This window comes from Lynx canadensis, chromosome D1, assembly GCF_007474595.2.
Source record: "Lynx canadensis isolate LIC74 chromosome D1, mLynCan4.pri.v2, whole genome shotgun sequence".
NCBI classification, from domain to species: domain Eukaryota; kingdom Metazoa; phylum Chordata; class Mammalia; order Carnivora; family Felidae; genus Lynx; species Lynx canadensis.
In genome coordinates, this window is record NC_044312.2 from 55,719,302 (window position 1) to 55,736,712 (window position 17,411).

General features: G+C 51.1%; 1 protein-coding gene across 1 annotated transcript in view; it reads left to right on the top strand.

The window, feature by feature from the left end:
• LOC115526241 (guanylate cyclase D-like) overlaps nt 1-17,411 on the top strand; it is a 102,831-nt gene that overhangs the window by 58,941 nt on the left and 26,479 nt on the right. Inside the window, 5 exon segments of the mRNA XM_032595070.1 lie at nt 7,304-7,384; nt 9,415-9,476; nt 9,478-10,144; nt 12,941-13,236; nt 15,002-15,356. Coding sequence (XP_032450961.1) covers nt 7,304-7,384; nt 9,415-9,476; nt 9,478-10,144; nt 12,941-13,236; nt 15,002-15,356 — 1,461 coding nt within the window.

Consider the following 17,411-nt stretch of genomic DNA (forward strand, 5'->3'; position numbering starts at 1 on the left):
GCAGAGATAGGAATAGAACTATGCGTAGATTCGCTTTCCTTGCCCAGTGCTTTTGCCAGAACTGTTATTCCTGGGTTTGCAGGAGTGCCCTATATTACCATAGGTGTTCTACAACAATGATCTGACTAGGGGCGCATCTGACTGCAGAGGAGCTGCAGCAGGTGGCTCACTGGTTTGGCTTCATCTCCCATCATCCAGAAGCATTTGGCTTGATGGACCTGTGGACTGGTCTGCTGAAGGTTCAGTTATAGAATGAGCTGGGAGACACTAGCTTGTACTCACAGGATGCAATATACGCTTTATACTAATGGCCAAGTGTGTGGTCTTCCTGTAGACAGAATGAGCAGGTTGGGAACCAAAAAAATGAAGAGGAGTGGCCTCTCGCTGGAAGAGTGTTTGCTGCCACCTGTGCCCGATCTTGAACTTGGCAGTTTGGAGCTCCCTGTGTCTAGGAGAGGAACAGCTCCACCAGAGAATGCAGTAATTCATCTTAGGAATTGGAAGTTGAAACTGCCCCTTGACCATTTCGAGATCTTCATGACCCTGAATCAATAGGCAGAGAAGGAAGTCACACTATAGAAGCCAAAGCGATGGGTCCCCATTGCTATGAGGAAATGTCATTGTTGCCTCACAATGGAGAAGGGAGGACTGTGACTGGCACCCAGGACATTAAAGGAGGAGCCTGTCAGTCCTCCCTTGCCCAGAAGTCCCGGTCAATAATCAACGGAGCAACCCAGTAAAGAGCAGACCACTGAGGACTCAAGATTTTTTAGGAATGAGGGTTTGGATCCCTATACCAGGTGGAGAAGCCCCACGTGAGGTGCTGCAAGAGGATGAGGGGGACATAGTATAATGGCAAATGGAGGCAGCTCTGATTAGCACTGTATTTTTGTGTTTTATTTTATTATTTTTTTAGAGAGAAGGAGAGAGAGCATGCGTGCTCCTACATGTGAGTGGGAGAGGGGCAGAGAGAAAGAGAAAGAGAGAATCTCAAGCAGGCTGCGCACCCAGCACGAGCCTGACGTGGGGCTCAATTTCACAACACTGAGATCGTGACCTGAGCTGAAATCAAGAGTCAGACGCTAAACAGATTGAGCCACCCAGGTGCCCCTGATTAAGCACTTTAGATGACCAATCAGCTATGGAGATGGGGACTGTAGCAGCCACGCGTTATGTAAATTGCTTCTTTTGTACCCACTTTCTTATATAAAGAACACTAGTAGTGACTAATGTTGTTTTTAAATGTTTATTTATTTATTTTTAAGAGAGGAGAGAGAGAGCGAGCGAGCATGAGCAGGGGAGGGGCAGAGAGAGAGGGGAAGACAGAGAATCCCAAGCGGGCCCTGCACAATCATCACGGAGCCTAATGTGGGGCTCAAACTCATGCACCGTGAGATCATGACCTGAGCTGAAGTCAAGTGTTGGATGCTCAAAAACTGAGCCCCCCAGGAGCCCCATGACTAATGTGTTAGTCTCAAGTGGTTGCAAGGTGAATTGACAGTACCTTGTTAATATGGTAGCCAATGAGACTTTGCATGTCTATCTTAGGGACAAGACTTCACTGGATGAAAGACAGGAATGAATGCTGAGAGGCAAAGGGGTGGACTGTGCCACATACCTTCTCCTTGCCTGCCAGGTGATCTCTTCCCCTCGCCTACTCTGACCTGGAGGCTGGCTTGCGCGGGAAACACCATCAAACCTCTATGCCTGCCGGCTTCTGCTTGGGTTTGACCAAGGAGAGACCTGGAGGATCAAGAAGAGTGAGATCAAGGTATTTGTTTCCATTTCGCTTCCATGCAGGATTGTCTTGGGTTGGCTGTATCCCTCAACCAAAAGTCATTGCCCCCATCAAGGCAGCCTTCTCTCATAACTTTACCCTTCCCAGGTCTGGTAACTGTGCCCTCCCTTCCCTTTGGGGCCAAGAACGGTAGCAGCTCTGCTGCTGCTAACCCCAGTTTATAGCACAAGCTCTACATCCTTCTGTTAATAATTCTTTGGTAAATAAATCCTCCCGGGATTATCCTAATTTGCATGTGCCTCTGCTTCTAGCTGAGATCCTGACTGCCATAATCTTCTTTCTTTAAACATCCCCCTTTCCTGTTTCAAGGGCACTGAACACTTTCTGTTTTGAATCATGTGATCTGTATCTGCATCTAGTCAGTGCTCGGTAATGGTGATGATAGTGATTATTATTAGTAATGTTCATCATTTACCGAATGCTTTAACACTCACTCATAGCTTCCTAGTGAGGTAGATATTATAATAGTATCACTGTTTATTGATAAGGAAATTGAAGCTCAGAGAAGCTAAGTGACTTGCTTAGGGTCACTCAGAGAGTATTATGGTTGAGGATTTTAACTGAAGTCTGTGGAGCTCAGAGTTCCCTCCTGGTTACTGTTGCCAGGACGGGTTTATCCACTCTGAGATAGGAACTGTTTGTTCCTTCCATCCAAATACTGTCCCCAGTGATTGTTTATGTCCCCACGTGTCTAAAAGTAAACCTTCGTTCTCTTGGAGCAAATCATCTTGTTGTCTTTGTTACATAGCAGATACCCCGCGTTGGAAAATCCTAGCAAGTCTGTATCTACCATCAGTCCTTTAGTATGAGAATGACCTTCATGTGACCTTCCTAAGAGATTTTAGACTACAGAACAAGGTCCTGCCTGGAGTATGGCAGGGAGTAAGAGGGAGATGATAGAAATTAGGGATGGAGTGTGGAGGGAAGGAAAGAAGATGGTTCTGGCTCTCCCCTTAGCAAAGTCATAAAGCAGATGATTACAATTTTCATAGGGAAGCTTGGGTTCTGGTTCTAGCCCTGACCCAGCTTGCTGCAGAATGAACTCTCCAAGGCTGTCAGTTTCTTTCACTATTATATGCCTAAGATATAGTTCTAAGGTAGCCTTCACAGCTCCTACCTCCCAGTATTTGTGCCCTTGTATAACGTCTCCCTGTGAATGTGACTGGACCCGCGACTTCCTTTGAACCAATAGAATATAGTAAAGAATACGGTATGGTGTTACTCTGCTGATTAGGTTGTATTAGATTATGTTATGTTTTCTAAGACTCTTGCTAGCAGACTCGTTACTGGCTTTGAAGCGGCAAGCTCTCATGAATCCGACAGCCAACGATCTGAATGATTTTGGAAGCAGATCCTTCCCTAGTTGAGCCTCTAGATGAAAACTCAGCCTTGACCAATGTCCTGATTGTGGCCTGTGAGACCCTAACCTGGAGTCCTGCTAAGCTGCACCCACACCTATGACCCTCAGAAACTGAGATAATACACATGTGTTGTTTTAAGTCACTAAGTTTGTGGTAATTTATCATACAACATAGAAAACTAACACAATGCATGATTTTTCAAAACGCTGGTTATATTTTTAAAAATTATTATACTGAATGCTAAAAATGATTTGGTGAAAGTTGTATACCTACATTGTTAATTGGTATGAACACTATTTTCTCTTTTATGAAAGTTCTTAAACACAAGCAAAAGTAGGAAGAAAAGTTACAATGAACCCAAATACAACCATAGCCTAGATTCAAAAATTAAGATCTTTTCATATTTCATTCATCACTCACCTTTTGTATAATAATTTCAAAATAGATCCCAGACATCATGTCATTTCCCTCTACATAATTCAAGTATGCAGAGTTGAAAACAAATGACAAATTTCTTTACATAACCACCTTGCCATTATTTCACCTAAAAATCTTAAGAATAACCATGTATCAGCTAATGCTCAGGCAATATGCAAATGTCTCCAATTATCTAAAGAATATCTTGGCATTAATACATTACAATATGAAGCAATATGTAACGTACCTTAAAGGTGTTGTTATTCTTTGATCTAGTATGGCTATTCCTGAGAGTTTATCATAAAGAAAAAATTTTAAAGATGATAAAAGCGTGATATCTATTAAAGAATTATTCATAATGGTGGGAAATTGCAAGCAACTCAGATATATAGTATATAGATCAGGATACACCCTGGAAAACAGAGTCCTCATCAGTACTTTCAGTAGTGGGAAGTTGGAGTGGGAGAGTGATTACAAAGGTGTTGGGATATGAAGCAGTTCAGAGATTGGCAACAGCAGGAAGTCTCTTCCACCCCTGGTCGGGGAGGGACAAAAAGAAGGAGGTGGTAGTACTTAAGCCCAGACATTGGAGCCACATCAGGAGGGGTGTTTGACGACGCTAGGACCAGAGAGGAGACACAGCTATCATTGGGACACCTTCCACATGTGGGCGGTGGAGGGGGGGAGTTGTCTCCTGGCTTCTATTTTTCTCCTTGCCTCCAGTCTCCTGTCAGGGTCTCCTATTGGCTAAATCCATCCATAAAACAGTGGCAAGCGATGCTGGGAATGAAGTTTTCAGGATCAGCCCTCCTTGGGACAGAGGTCCCTCCCTAGTCTCCCAATTAGGAGCCCAGTCAGGTTTGGGAAGGTCAGGGAATGGAGCTGAGGGAGCAAACAGGCATAAGTCTGGCACAAAAACAAAGGCCCTAAAATCTGTCCAGGACAAGATTAAGGCTAAAAGTATCCCAAAAAAAGGGGCACCTGGGTAGCTCAATCGGTTAAACGTCTGACTTCAGCTCAGGTCATGATCTGGCAGTTCATGAGCTTGAGCCCTGCGTCGGGCTCTGTCCTGACAGTTCAGAGCCTGGAGCCTGTTTCAGATTCTGTGTCCCCCTCTCTCTCTCTGCCCCTCCCTTGCCCATGCTCTGCCTCTCTCTCTCAAAAATAAATAAACATAAAACAAAACAAAACAAAATAAAAATATCCAAAAAAAGATAATTACTAACTTGTGACACATCCACCCGGTGTGTTCCTTGACCATTGAAATTATAAACATGAAGATTGTGCAGCAGTATAGAAAATACTTATACTGAATTATAATACATTATTACCCCCCTTTACCTTTCTTTTTTTATATCACCTATCACTTTCTAAAATAAAAAATAAACCTAATTATTTATTATGTTTCTTTTTGGTTGAATCTCTACCCATGCTAGAAAGTTCGCTCTTGAAGGGGAAAGCAATTTTGCTTTTTTGGTTTGTTGATGTGTCTTAAGTGGGCAGTGCCTTTATTCATGTTAGCATGAATAAAGTGATGTGAAGAAAGCAAAATACAACACGCACTTTGCAAGGTTGTTGCAAGGGTTAAATTAGTTGAGATATATAGTTACTAGCACATAGTAAATACTTACTGTACTTAGTAACGGTTAATTTCACCCAGGTTGGAGAAAGCAGACGGAGAAGGAAGAGCTGAATATCCAGGGGACTGTGGTATCTATCTCCACAAAAGGCTTCATCCCAAAAAGGAAGATAGAAAAACCACCATTAGAATCCCAAAGAATCAATGTGGCGCGATGAGCAGAAATAGTTGGCCCTGCCACTTACTAGCTCTGTGCCCTTGGTCAGATTACCCAACCTCTCTGGGTAGTGTACTTTCCTTATCGATAAAATTGGAATAACATTAATACTGGATTTTCAGCAATGCTGGTTTCTTTAGTGTTTGCCCATCCTTCCTTCCTCCAGGGAGAACAAGCCTGGCCTGGAGCTGTCCGGAGTGCTGAAGACATCCTCCCTCCCTCAGCTCCTTTCTCCTTCCTTCTCTCCTTCCTTTCCCTGCTTGGCTCCCCAGAGCCCTACCATCTGAACAGATCGAATTTTCCAAGTGAACAGATCGAATTTTCCAAGTGGCTTCTTCACGCCCCTGTTGGGGACAGGAAGGGAATGAGCCATATATGAAGCACTCCCTGGGCAGGAGTCCCAGGAAGCTGACAGGCAGCAGGAGTGTTAACTGTAGGGGCTGTGGTGGGAATGAGGAATCTCCAGGCTAGAGTCTTCTTGGAGGGCTTGGCATCTGAGGACACTGGTGCAGCAACCTTAGGACCTGCAAAGAGGCAGTGAGTCAGCCCCAATGAGACAGCATGGCAGGTGGGTCATCGGGGAGCTTGTCCTGAACGAAGGCAAGAAATCGGGTTGGGAGGTCAGCAGGATGACCTTTGGCTACAGGAGCTGAAGAGGTCCCAGCTCTAACAGAAATCCTCCACTCTCCTTCCTTGGGTTCCTATTACCATTTTTATTTTGCTCGTTTGTCTGTTAACATAACCACAGGCATCTTCATCTTTTTGGGTTAGGATACTATGAGTTGACTAATTCCATGAGCCTGGCTCTATGAGCCAAGCCACCCTATGCCTAATCATCGCATCCATCTCTAGAGCCTAAAAATACAAACGGTTTCCCCCAGGATGGGGTTGAATTAACCCACAGTGCCGGCACTGTTCACACGCTCCTGGGGGAAGGGCTGGGAGAGGGGACGTGGCCAGCTTCAGAGACAAACACCACCCATTTCCTGATTTTTACTGACAGAACATCAGAGCTGACGGATCTTTGGAGACCTGAACAGCTAAATTAAGCCTTCCCTGTACAGATGGGAAAAGAAGAGCAGAGAAAGGGGTGTGGACCCTGTTCCACAAGTCAGCAGGAGAGCTGGAGCTAAAAGCAGCTCTGCCTGAGTCTTCCTTAAGTCCCTGTATGCCATCAGGGACACTGAGTGTGGCCAGCAGGACTGCAGGGTCTGGGGACCCTGCTGCTGCTTTGTGGGACTGAAGGAAGTCCATATGCCTTTCTGTACCTCAGTTTCCCCATCTGTACACAGGGGAGTTGGTTTAGATGTTCCATCTTCAAGGATCCTTCAGCTGTGGTGGTCTAGGTGTTTGATAAAGGGTGATTTTTGTCTTGGCTGGGATGTAGGAAGCCAAGCTCCAGTCCCAACTCAGCCTGAACTTTTGGTGAGAACTCAGACACGTGCTGTTTCCTCCCGGAGTCCAGTGTGCTTCTCTGAAAAAGAGGGTAAAAGTTCTCTTCTTGGGGCCTCTGGGAAGACAAGGCAAAGCAGTGGATCACAGGTGATTTGGAAAGCACAAATGAGGGGGAGAGGTGCACGTACGCTTATGTTTCCAACCAGAAATGATCAGCTCTCTGTGAGCCCAGAACAAGCCCAGCTGTTCAGAGGGGTTCATCCTGAACCCCGAGGAAGCAAAGAGACCACTTGGCGCATCATGGCAGAAGCGGAGGGAGGGCACAGAGCGCTCCTCAGAGGCTGGCAGGAGAGGGCCCTCCCCGAGTCGCCGAGCCCTGAGCTGGGAGAACCGTAGCATCACAGGCCTGAAGGGCTCAGCTTGGCCCGCCCTGCAAAAACTGGCTACTGTTACAGATAGGGAGACTGAGGCCTCAAGGGCAGCGGGGGCTGAAACTCAGGCCTCCACCTCCCTGTCTAGCGCTTTCTACACCACAGTACACCTGCCGCTCTTCCAAGATCCCAAGATGGTGATGATGGTGACTGCGATGGCGCTGGGGATGATAACTATTCCACATAGTAAGTACTGTACCTACCTACTTCCGCTTGGCCAGTACCGCTTACTACTTCCTTACCTGCTTGCCACAGTGATATCCTCACCGTAGAGACTTTATGCATTTAGCCCTTGCCACAACTCTGCCAGATAGCTATCATCATCTCCATTTTACAGACAAGAAAACAGAGGCTCAGAGAAGTAAACGTCTCACCCAGAGTCAGGGACAATGAGGGATAAAAATCAGGGTTTATTCTTCTGTGTAATTCCAAGGACCTTATTATTCCTCTGAACTGAAACATAATTTCTAATGTGCTTCCCTGCACAGACCACGGCTGTTGGCATTGAGAGGGCACCCCCTTACTCTCCTGACATAGACTTCCTTTTTGAAAAAAATTTTTAAGTGTTTTCTTCATTTTTGAGAGAGAGAGAGAGAGAGAGTGAGAGAGAGAGAGTGAGAGAGAGAGAGAGATAAAGTGAGAGCAGGGGAGGGCAGAGAAAGAGAGACAAAGAATCCAAAGCAGGTCCCTGGCTCCAGGCTTTGAGCAGTCAGCACAGATCTGGACGTAGGGCTCAAACTCACGAACAGTGAGATCATGACCTGAGCCGAAGGTCAGGACACTTAACTGACTGAGCCACCCAGGCAAGAACTCTCCTGACAAGCACTTCCAAGTGTAGGCTGCTTCCAGCCTGCCTCCTCTGGGAAGCCCTCCATGAGCTCACAGTACCTCCCTATTGGTTCTGCCTACTGCCTGCACTTGTGGTCAACTCTTCTCTTGGCTGGAACCTACCTTCTTACCAGCCTGCATTTCTTATTTTTCTTCTTTCTTTTTTAATTTTTTTTTTTTGAGAGAGAGAGAGAGGCAGAAAGAGAGAGAGAGAGAGAGAGAAACAGAGGATCCAAAGTGGGCTCCACACTAATAGGGTGATAGCAGAGAGCCCGATGCCGGGCTTGAACCCACAAACCATGAGATCATAACATGAGCCTAAGTTGGATGCTCAACCGACTGAGCCACCCAGGCACCGCCCAGCCTGGCATTTTCTTAAGGGTAAGATGAGATCTTATGCCTTCCTGTGGCCCCCAGAGTGCAAGGCTGCCGGCTGCATGAAGGAGGTGGGAGGACTTGGCTGGGTGCCCCGGATGGGGAACGGACCATGTCAAGGCTGTGGGCAGAGACTGAGCCGGGGTGGCAGGACTGCAGGGTGGACGTCAAAGTCCTGGGACAGAAGGGCGGAGTGGGGGGTCCTCTAGTCCAAATGTCCTGGTCAAGGAGGTCCTGTGTGGGGTGGAGGATGAGTTGGAGAGACTTGTCCTCATCCTGTCTCTCTGCCAACCCCATTCGCAGTCTCCCTTAGTTTCCTCATCTGAACAGTGGAGAGAGAACAGGCCTGAGGGGATCCGAGATGGGACTGTGCCTGCACTCACCGTACCAGGCCTTGCTTGCGCCATAGGGCCCTGGAGTCCAGTGGAGTCAAGTGCCAGGGGATGGGGCTGGGCTTGAGGATAAGGGTCAGGGGAGGCTCACAATGGCCCTGAGCACCGGTCCACCTAGGATGATGAGTGCAGGAAACAACAGTAATAGTAGGTTGAAAGAAGCAGGATTTATTGAACACCTAAGGAAGGACCAGGGACTGCGCTGAGTGCTGCACGTTATGGCACACAACCATCATGGCCACTCCATAAGTAGGCTTTGTTTTCCGCATCCTCACAGAAGAGGGAAATGGGGCTCAGAAGCCTCAGAGACTGGGCTAGGCCCACGAGGATGGAAAGCAGGGGGCCAGGTCTCGCCAGCTCGGACTCTGGAGCCCACGCCGAATGACTGGGCTTCTGCCCAGGCTGTGAGTCAGTCTTGGGGAGGATGTTAGACCCCAAAGCTGGGAGTCTTCGGACATGATGGGTCCCAATCCCTCGTTTTATCAATGAGGAGGCTGAGGTTCTGGGGGAAGGTACTGTGTGCCTCAAAGTCATACAGAAAGTAGTGGTAGAAAATGCTAGAAAGCAAACTTTGTTTTTGTCCCCTTTTCCCAGGACTATGGGAGGGATTGTCCCCTGAAGGTTGGTATCGGATGCTGCCACATGGGAAGACGTGCCTGTCCTGCCAGGGCCCGTGGGGGGTCCACTCTCAGTCATCCAAGGACAGCCTTTTTCCCACCTCTTCTGTCTGTGGTGCTTTGGGGTGCCATCGGGGCTGGCTTCCTCCCCGATCCGGCCCTCGGGTCAGGGACCTTCACCTTGGGGGTGCTGGGTCCTTGGGACTGTGACCCCATCTTTGCCAGGGCCCTCCCCAGTGTAGCAGCCCAGCTGGCTGTGGACCGAGCCAACCAGGACTCCTCACTGGTGCTGGGCTCGAGGCTGGCTTCCGTGGTCCTTGCCACGGGCTGTGACACCCCTCATGCTCTGGCCACGTTCCTGGCCCACAAGAATACCGTGGCTGCCTTTGTGGGCCCTGTCAATCCCGGTTACTGTCAAGCGGCAGCCCTGCTGGCCCAAGGCTGGGGCAAGACCCTCTTCTCCTGGGCTTGCGGAGCTCCAGAAGGAGGAGGTGAGCCGGTGGCCACCTTGCCTTCGGCTGCCCACGTGCTGCTGTCCATCATGAGACACTTCGGCTGGGCTCGCGTGGCCATCGTGTCCTCCCACCAGGACATCTGGGTGGCCACAGCCCGGCAGGTGGCCGTGACCCTGAGGACGCATGGGCTGCCTGTGGGGCTGGTGACCTCTCTAGGACCTGGGGAGCAGGGGGCCACGGAGGTCCTGGAGCAGCTCTGCCGCGTGGACGGCCTGAAAAGTAAGTGTCCACGGGTGCCTTCCTCGTGTGGGCAGCATGGGCTTCGTATGGCTGCTGGTGGGGAGTTTCCTCAGCATCAGACAGTGGGCTGAGCTCTGGACAACGGCCCTGCATTTCATCTCACAGCAGCCCCCCGAGCCAGTCCCATTGAGGTCTGTGCTTCACAGCTCAGTGAAGGTAGGTAACTTGCCCAAGTCACACAGCTGGCAGGCAGGGCAGTCGGGTTTTGAGCTCTGATTCAAGTGATGGTTGCGGAGTGGGAATCAAAGGGCTTTCTTGCCTCATGTCTGGTGTATTGAAGGAAACGAGAGCGTAGGGGTACTTGAGCCCAGGAAGGGAGTTAGAGTCAGAATCACTTTTTTTTTTTTCCCAATTAATCGCTTCTTGCATTTATGGAGCCCTACTGTGCTGAGTGCTGGGACACACAGGTGAACCGGACAGATCAGGTGGTGGGTCTCCAGGGGCTGACTAGGTACGGAGAGACAGCTATATAAGTAATAAGAGACAGGTGGTTACGACAGAGAGCTCAAGGCCATCAGAGGGAACAGAGGCCTGGAGAATGAGAGGAAGTACAAGGCTGGGGCCCTGGGGATCAGAGGAGGCTTCTTGGAGGAGGTGACATTTGCCTGTCTTGAAGGAAGTAGTTAGCTAAGGTGAGGCATGGTGGGTAGACTGTAGAGGAGAGGTAGCACCTGGAAAACAGAAGGGATTTTTTTTCTTTTTAAGAGAGCACAAGCTTGGGAGAAGAGCAGAGAGAGAGAGAGAGAGAGAGAGAGAGAGAATCTTAAGCAGGCTCCACACTCAGCACGGGCTCGATCCCACAACCCTGGGATCATGACCTGAGCTGAAATCAAGAGTTGGACACTCAACCCACAGAGCCGCTCAGGCGTCCCCGGAGGGACCTTAAAGTTAATCTAGACTGGGATGATTTCAAACTATGGGTTGTGATCAACAAACCAGTTTAGTGAATCAAGACTAACATTACAAAAGAAGGAAAGAAAGAAAGAAAGAAAGAAAGAAAGAAAGAAAGAAAGAAAGAAAACAGGAGAGAAAGAGAAGAATGAAACAGAATAGATAAAATAGAATGGAATAAAAGTGGTGAATGTGAGAATGCATTGCAGGTAGCAGGGAAAAGTGTTGTTCTGTGAAACTCGCAACCACCATGTTTCTCATTTGAGGGAACCGAAGCCAGTGCCCCCCTGGGGGAGGGCGGGGTGGGCGGACCCCCAAGCTGATGTGGCTGCTGGTTAGTGAGTCAGCCCCAAGTAGGGAGTGAGACCCGGCCCAGGTTAACCTGCTGCCCATTAGGACCAGTAGCCTACTTCCTGAGCCCCAGTTCTCCAGCAGGTGAAATGGGGATAGTTGAAACCCACCTCACAGGGTCACAAGGAGCAGATATTTGTGGCTGAGTGCTTTGTAAACACTTCCTTCAGCCAAGAGTCACTGGGCACTGCTCTGTGCCTGACCCTGGCTGGGCTCTGGGGAGGGGGTGGGGAGGAAGCACCCAGGTCCCGGCAGTGAGGAGCTCCGGTCTGGTAGGAGCTGCTTTGCTTAGGGGTGGGGAGGGCTTCATGGAGGAGGTGATACCAGGGCAGGGCCTGAGCTTGAGAAGGTGATTGCAGGCGGCGATGAGGAGGAAGGGGTTCCAGGCAGAGGAACCAGCTAGGGCAGAGGAATGGAGGTAACATGTTAATGGGATTAGAAGGATCGGCTCAGTTCTACATGACTGGAGCATGGTGGCAGTGGGTGGGGGACACGTCATCAGACTCCTCCAACCCTTTTGCTGGATACTGAGTTCCAACCACATTGGTGGCTTTCAGGAGCCAGGGGGGCAGAGCGGTTCAGGGCATATTCTCTGGAGTCAGATTGCCAGAGTCTCACTCCTGACCCCACCTCCTGCCAGCTGTGTGCCCTCAGGCAATTCACTAAACCTCTCTGTGCTAGAGTTTCCTCATCGGTGACATGAGGCTAATGACCCCCCCTCCATCACAGGGTTGTGAGGACGAGGACTACTGCAGATAAGGGTCGTAGAACAGTGCCCAGCACACAGCGAGCACGGCTTGCCGTCAGTGTGGGTTTTTCCCAGTCCACGGCTTCCTCCCAGGCTGTGGGGATCGGCTTTCCCTTGTGCAGGGAAAGCAGGGAAAATGCAGAATGGCACCCCCCACTTACAAAACAAATGGGTCTTTTGGTTAGCGTCCAGAATAACCCCCGGGTGGAAGAGATGGGAAAAAGGAAGCTCGGGTCCTATTTACCCCCAGTTGTAGTGAGTGAGTCTCCGAGCCACCCCCCCCCCCCAATTATACTGGGGCAGGGAGCAGCTGGCTTATGGCCCGTGGCCCATACGGCATGGCCCTCCAGGCTCAGCAGAGATCAGGGCTCCAGGCTCTGACTTCCACATGACCGGGGTCCTCGGGCCCCAGCAAGGGGACTCTCAGCTTTCCCTGGTGGCTCTGTTTTCCCTCATTTCCTAGAGAAAGGGATTGCAGTAGGGAACCTAGACCACAGCCAGAGTAAGTGGTAGCCCTTTGTTGACTGAGGCGGTCCCCCTGGTCAGGGACCCAAGTGGAGAAGAGAGGAAGGACCCTTATCTTGGGCAAGGGCTCTCTTCCGTCCTGGGTGCCTGGGGATGGAATTGGCTGCTTATCGCCAGGGGCCTATTTCTTTCGTTAAGGCAAAGAGGAATCTATTCATGGTAGGGGCGTGGACCTGAGAGTTGCGAGCAGCTCTCCAGGGCCACAGACTCTGGGCTTCAGGGGAGGCCTGCAAAGGTAAGCACGCCTCTCGTACCCCCAGTGGTGGTGCTCTGCATGCATTCGGCGCTCCTGGGGGGCCTGGAGCAGACGGCCCTGCTGAGCCGAGCGTGGGCCCAGGGCCTGGCAGATGGGAGGCTGGTCTTCCTGCCCTACGATACCCTGCTCTTTGCCTTGCCCTACCGCAACCGCTCCTACGCGGCCCTTGGCGACCGCGGGCCCCTGCAGGAGGTCTATGACGCAGTGCTCACCGTCAGCCTGGAGTCCGGCCCTGTGGACGAGGCCTTGGAAGCTGCCAGGGCCATTGGAGAGGTGGCCGCCCACCTGGAGCCAGAGCAGGTAGGTCGATACAGGCCCGCGCAGGGCCCGGAGCCCTGGGTCGTGGGCAGGTGTGCGTGCATTCTAGGCCTTCCCGGCCCCGGGCCCGCTACCCACCTGGCCGACCAGTCCCGCCTCCTGGTGGGCACGTGACCTGTCCCTTATTTGACAGTGTCTCTGCCTCTCCCTCGGTACACTGTCTCCATCTCTCTCTCTCTCTCTCTCTCTCTCTCTCTCTCTCTCGTGTGTGTTACTCTTGGCCTGCTTTGTCAATTCACCTTCTCCTGTGACTTTTTGCCTCCTATTTTTCTATCTCCAGCTTAGTGCCTGTGATTCTCATCTCTGGCCCAGCTCTTCTTCCTCGGGCAGACTGTCTCCCTCCCCTTCCTCTGCGTCTGTCTAACAAAGTGTGCAGATCAGTAGAAGAGATGCCGGGGCGTGGGGGAATGGGAAGGTTTTCTGGAGTCACTGCTGTGAATCTGAGGAGTGTTAGTGGTGGGGGTGTGGCTGCCAGCTCAGTTTGGGTGGAGAGGACTCGGCTGCTCGGGTCCCTGTTGGGACGTCTGTTTCTTGGTGACAAGAAGACAACAGTGTCTGCATGCGATGACAGGAATGCAGATGCGGATGAAGGGCCTTGCAACCGGTCATTCGTCTGACAAATGTGACTTGAGTCCCTCTCACGTGCCATGGGGCCAGGCGTCAGGGACACAGTGATGGGTAAGACAGACCTGGCCTTCAGGGAGCTTCCATTATGTTAGGGCAAGACAGGTAACACCCAAGCAACCATATGGCCAAATCCAAATCGTGGCGATGTCGCCAAGAAAACTAAACAGGATAAAGTGACAGAGAGCAGCTGGGATACAGTAGTGGGTGACAGGAGCTAAGATAGGCAGGGAAGCCCACTGTGGGGAGATGGCACATGAGCTGCATCCGGAACAGGAAGGAGGCAGCCAGGTGCAGGTCTGGGTGAAGAGTGACCAGGTAGAGGAAAGGTCAGGGGCAAGGGGCGAGAGGCAGAGTGAACTTCGGAGGCTAGAGGAACAGGCAGAGGGCGTGGAGAGGCTGGACTGTCATGACAGGTGGGGACACGGGTCCAAGATAAGCTTGGGGCCAGACCATGTGAGGCATTTTATGCCAGGACGAAAGGAGTCTCAGCTCATGATCATAAGTGAAATGGGAAACTATCAGCAGGTTTTAAGTAAGAAATAATTTGATTCATCTTCTTACAAAACATCGTTTGGGCTACCTGAAGGGCCTGAAGAGACCCGGGTGAAGCAAGGAGACCTTTAGGGGGCTCCTCTGCAGGCCAGGTGAGCAGTGAGGGGCTCAGATCCAGATGGCAGGAGTAGAGGGGTGAGGGGTCAATTGAGTTGGGAATAGATTCTGAAACAAAACCAAAAAGATTCAACGACGAACTGGAAGACAGAAAGAGAGGCGTCAGGAATCAAACCTAGATTCGAGAAGCCGGGCAGGTGGTAGCTCCATTTCCTAAGGTTCAGGAGGAGTGGAGTTAATGTAGGAGAACCAGACGGAACCTTGAAGAACCAGGAGTTCTGTTTTGGACACGTCAGGCAGGTTTGACATGCCTGTGAGACGTCAGAGTTGGCGGTGGCCACGGAGACTGATTCCACTGAGTGGGGACTGAGGTCATGGTGGGACCACAGAGAGGGCTGTGTTGGGGGCGGGGTGGGGGTGATAATCCATACAACTGCTACTGGCAGGGCTCAGAGATGTCTGGGAGCCTGTGCCACGGGGTTATGGGGTTGAGGGACCTTCTCTTCCACAGGTGTCCCCGCTCTTTGGGACCATCTATGATGCTGTTGTCCTGCTGGCCCATGCCCTGAACCGCTCTGAGAGCCATGGGGCAGGACTCTCGGGGGCCCACTTGGGAGACCATACAGGGGCTCTGAATGTGGCTGGCTTTAGCCAGAGGATCCGGACGGATGAGAAGGGCAGGAGATTGGCTCAGTACGTCATCTTGGACACAGATGGTCAGGGAAGCCAGCTGGTCCCCACCCACATTCTGGACACAGGCACGTGGCAAGTGCAGCCCCTGGACAGGGCCATACACTTTCCAGGAGGGGCCCCTCCAGCACGTGACTCCAGCTGCTGGTTTGACCCCAATATGCTATGCATGAGAGGTAATTCATCATCCCTCCATCCATTCATCTCTCCATCCATCCAATCACCCAATGCGTTTTCCTCTTCCTGGAGAGCTCCCCACCTTGCCTGGTTAAATCTTACCTGTCTTACCAATCAGGGCTGCCCCTCCACCCCGGCCACCATGATCCCCACAGCCCCCGAGTGAATTGCTTCATGTTCATAAGGGTGTGTGTCCCGTGCTGGGAAGAATCAGTGCCATCTGTTCCCCAGACTAGAAGGTAGCTCATGAGAAGAAGCCTTCACCCAATTGTTTCTCTGCCCCTTTTCCCACAAATATTGCTGGAGGACCTCCCACGTGTCAGGCACTACGCTCAGCCCCAGGGATATAGGAGTGAATGAAATGATGTCCCTGCCCTCATTGAGCTGATGTACTCGAAGACCAACCCCAGGGCCTGCTTTCCAGGGGCTTCTGCCTGGTGACAGAGACAGGGACAGCTGAAAACAATACAAGACAGTGTGTTCAGAGCCATGAAGGGGGCAGCCAGGGGCTGATGGAGCTCAGAGGAGATCCTTCTCCGTCAGCCCTGGCTCACAGATTTTACCATCTAACAGGTTTTTAATTAATTCATTCAACAAATCAATCAGCAAACATTTATTGAGCATCCACTGTGTCCCATGCTCAGTGCTGAGAGCTGGGGATACAATGGCAGATAAGACTCGTGGTCACTGCCGGCACGTGGGATGGAGCTCCCTGGGTAAAGGGGGACGGGGTAAGGGCTCTGAGAGGGGACACTAGGGGGTTGTGGGAGCCTGAGCAGCGGCCTCAGGATGTATCTTCTCTCGGGGATCTAAAAGTGACAGTTCACACTCTGGCCTGTGTTGTCATGATTATCACCGATACAACTGATCACCACCGTGGATTGAGAGACCAGACAGCGGGGGCTTTGGGGCAAATGTACTTAGGGCTGCAGTTCAGTGCTGCCCCTGACTAGGTGCGTGACCTTGGGCAAGTTGCATACCCTCTCTGGGTCTCCATTTCTCATGTAGAAATAGGAACAAAGACCTGACACCTTCAACTGCTTGTCCTTGCGTGAGGTGGGGGTGGGGCAGACCTCAGGAGCAGGGCTTGTACTTCCAAGGAGATGGGAAGGGGCTACGCGGTCACGTGCTCTCAGTGAGAAGCACCCCTCAAGTGGCACCTAGGAGCGCTGGGACCGGCTGGAGTTGTCCTGTCCAGGGCTGGCTTCTCTCCTCTGTGGGCCTCAGGGTCTTGTCAGCAAGAGAATGTGCCGTGTTCTTTGTTTCCTCTGATTGCTTTCGTCTTGGAATGTCAGCCTTAGAGAGCCATTCATTCACATCTCCTTTCAGCCTAAGCTTTATTCCTTGACTCCCTTTGGCAGCAAGATCCGTCGAAAGGGTGTGGGTGCTGACTGGATTAAATGTCCCTTCCCCTCTTCTCTGGAGTCCTCCTCGCTGACCCTCTCCACTACTCTCTTAACACGAGCAGTCCTATCAAGGCCCCCAGTAGCCTCCATGTGCTGAGGCCCAGAGCCAGCTGCTAGTCTTGGCCTTGCTCAGCCAAGGGAGCCGAACTCCCATCCTCCCTGCTGCTCCATCCCTCTCCAGGGCCCCCTCACTCGTCACCTTCTCAGTCACCTTTTCTGTTCTATAGAGTTCTAACCTATTAACACCGCTCCTGTGGGCTTGGTGCTTTGAGCCGTTTTCTCTCAGCACTTACTCCCACAGTGTCTTATCCATTCTCGTGGCCCCCAGATGGACACTGTTGTCTCCTAAACTCCATATCTGCCCAACCTCCTACTTGACACGTCCAATAAGATGCTACTGACACCTAGATATCTAGTCGGCATCTGAAACTTGATGTTGTCTGAAGCTCAACTCCTGATCTGTCCCCCAATCTGCCTCCCATGATGTTCTCCGTTGCAGGTCATGGAACCCCCAACCTCCCACAGGCACAGGAACGCTCTGTCTCCTCACACCCCCCATCCAGTTGGTCAGCACACCCTGGGGGCGCCATCTTTAGAATTTGCCCGGAAGCAGAGCTGTTCACCAGTCACTGCCTCCATCCTGGGCCA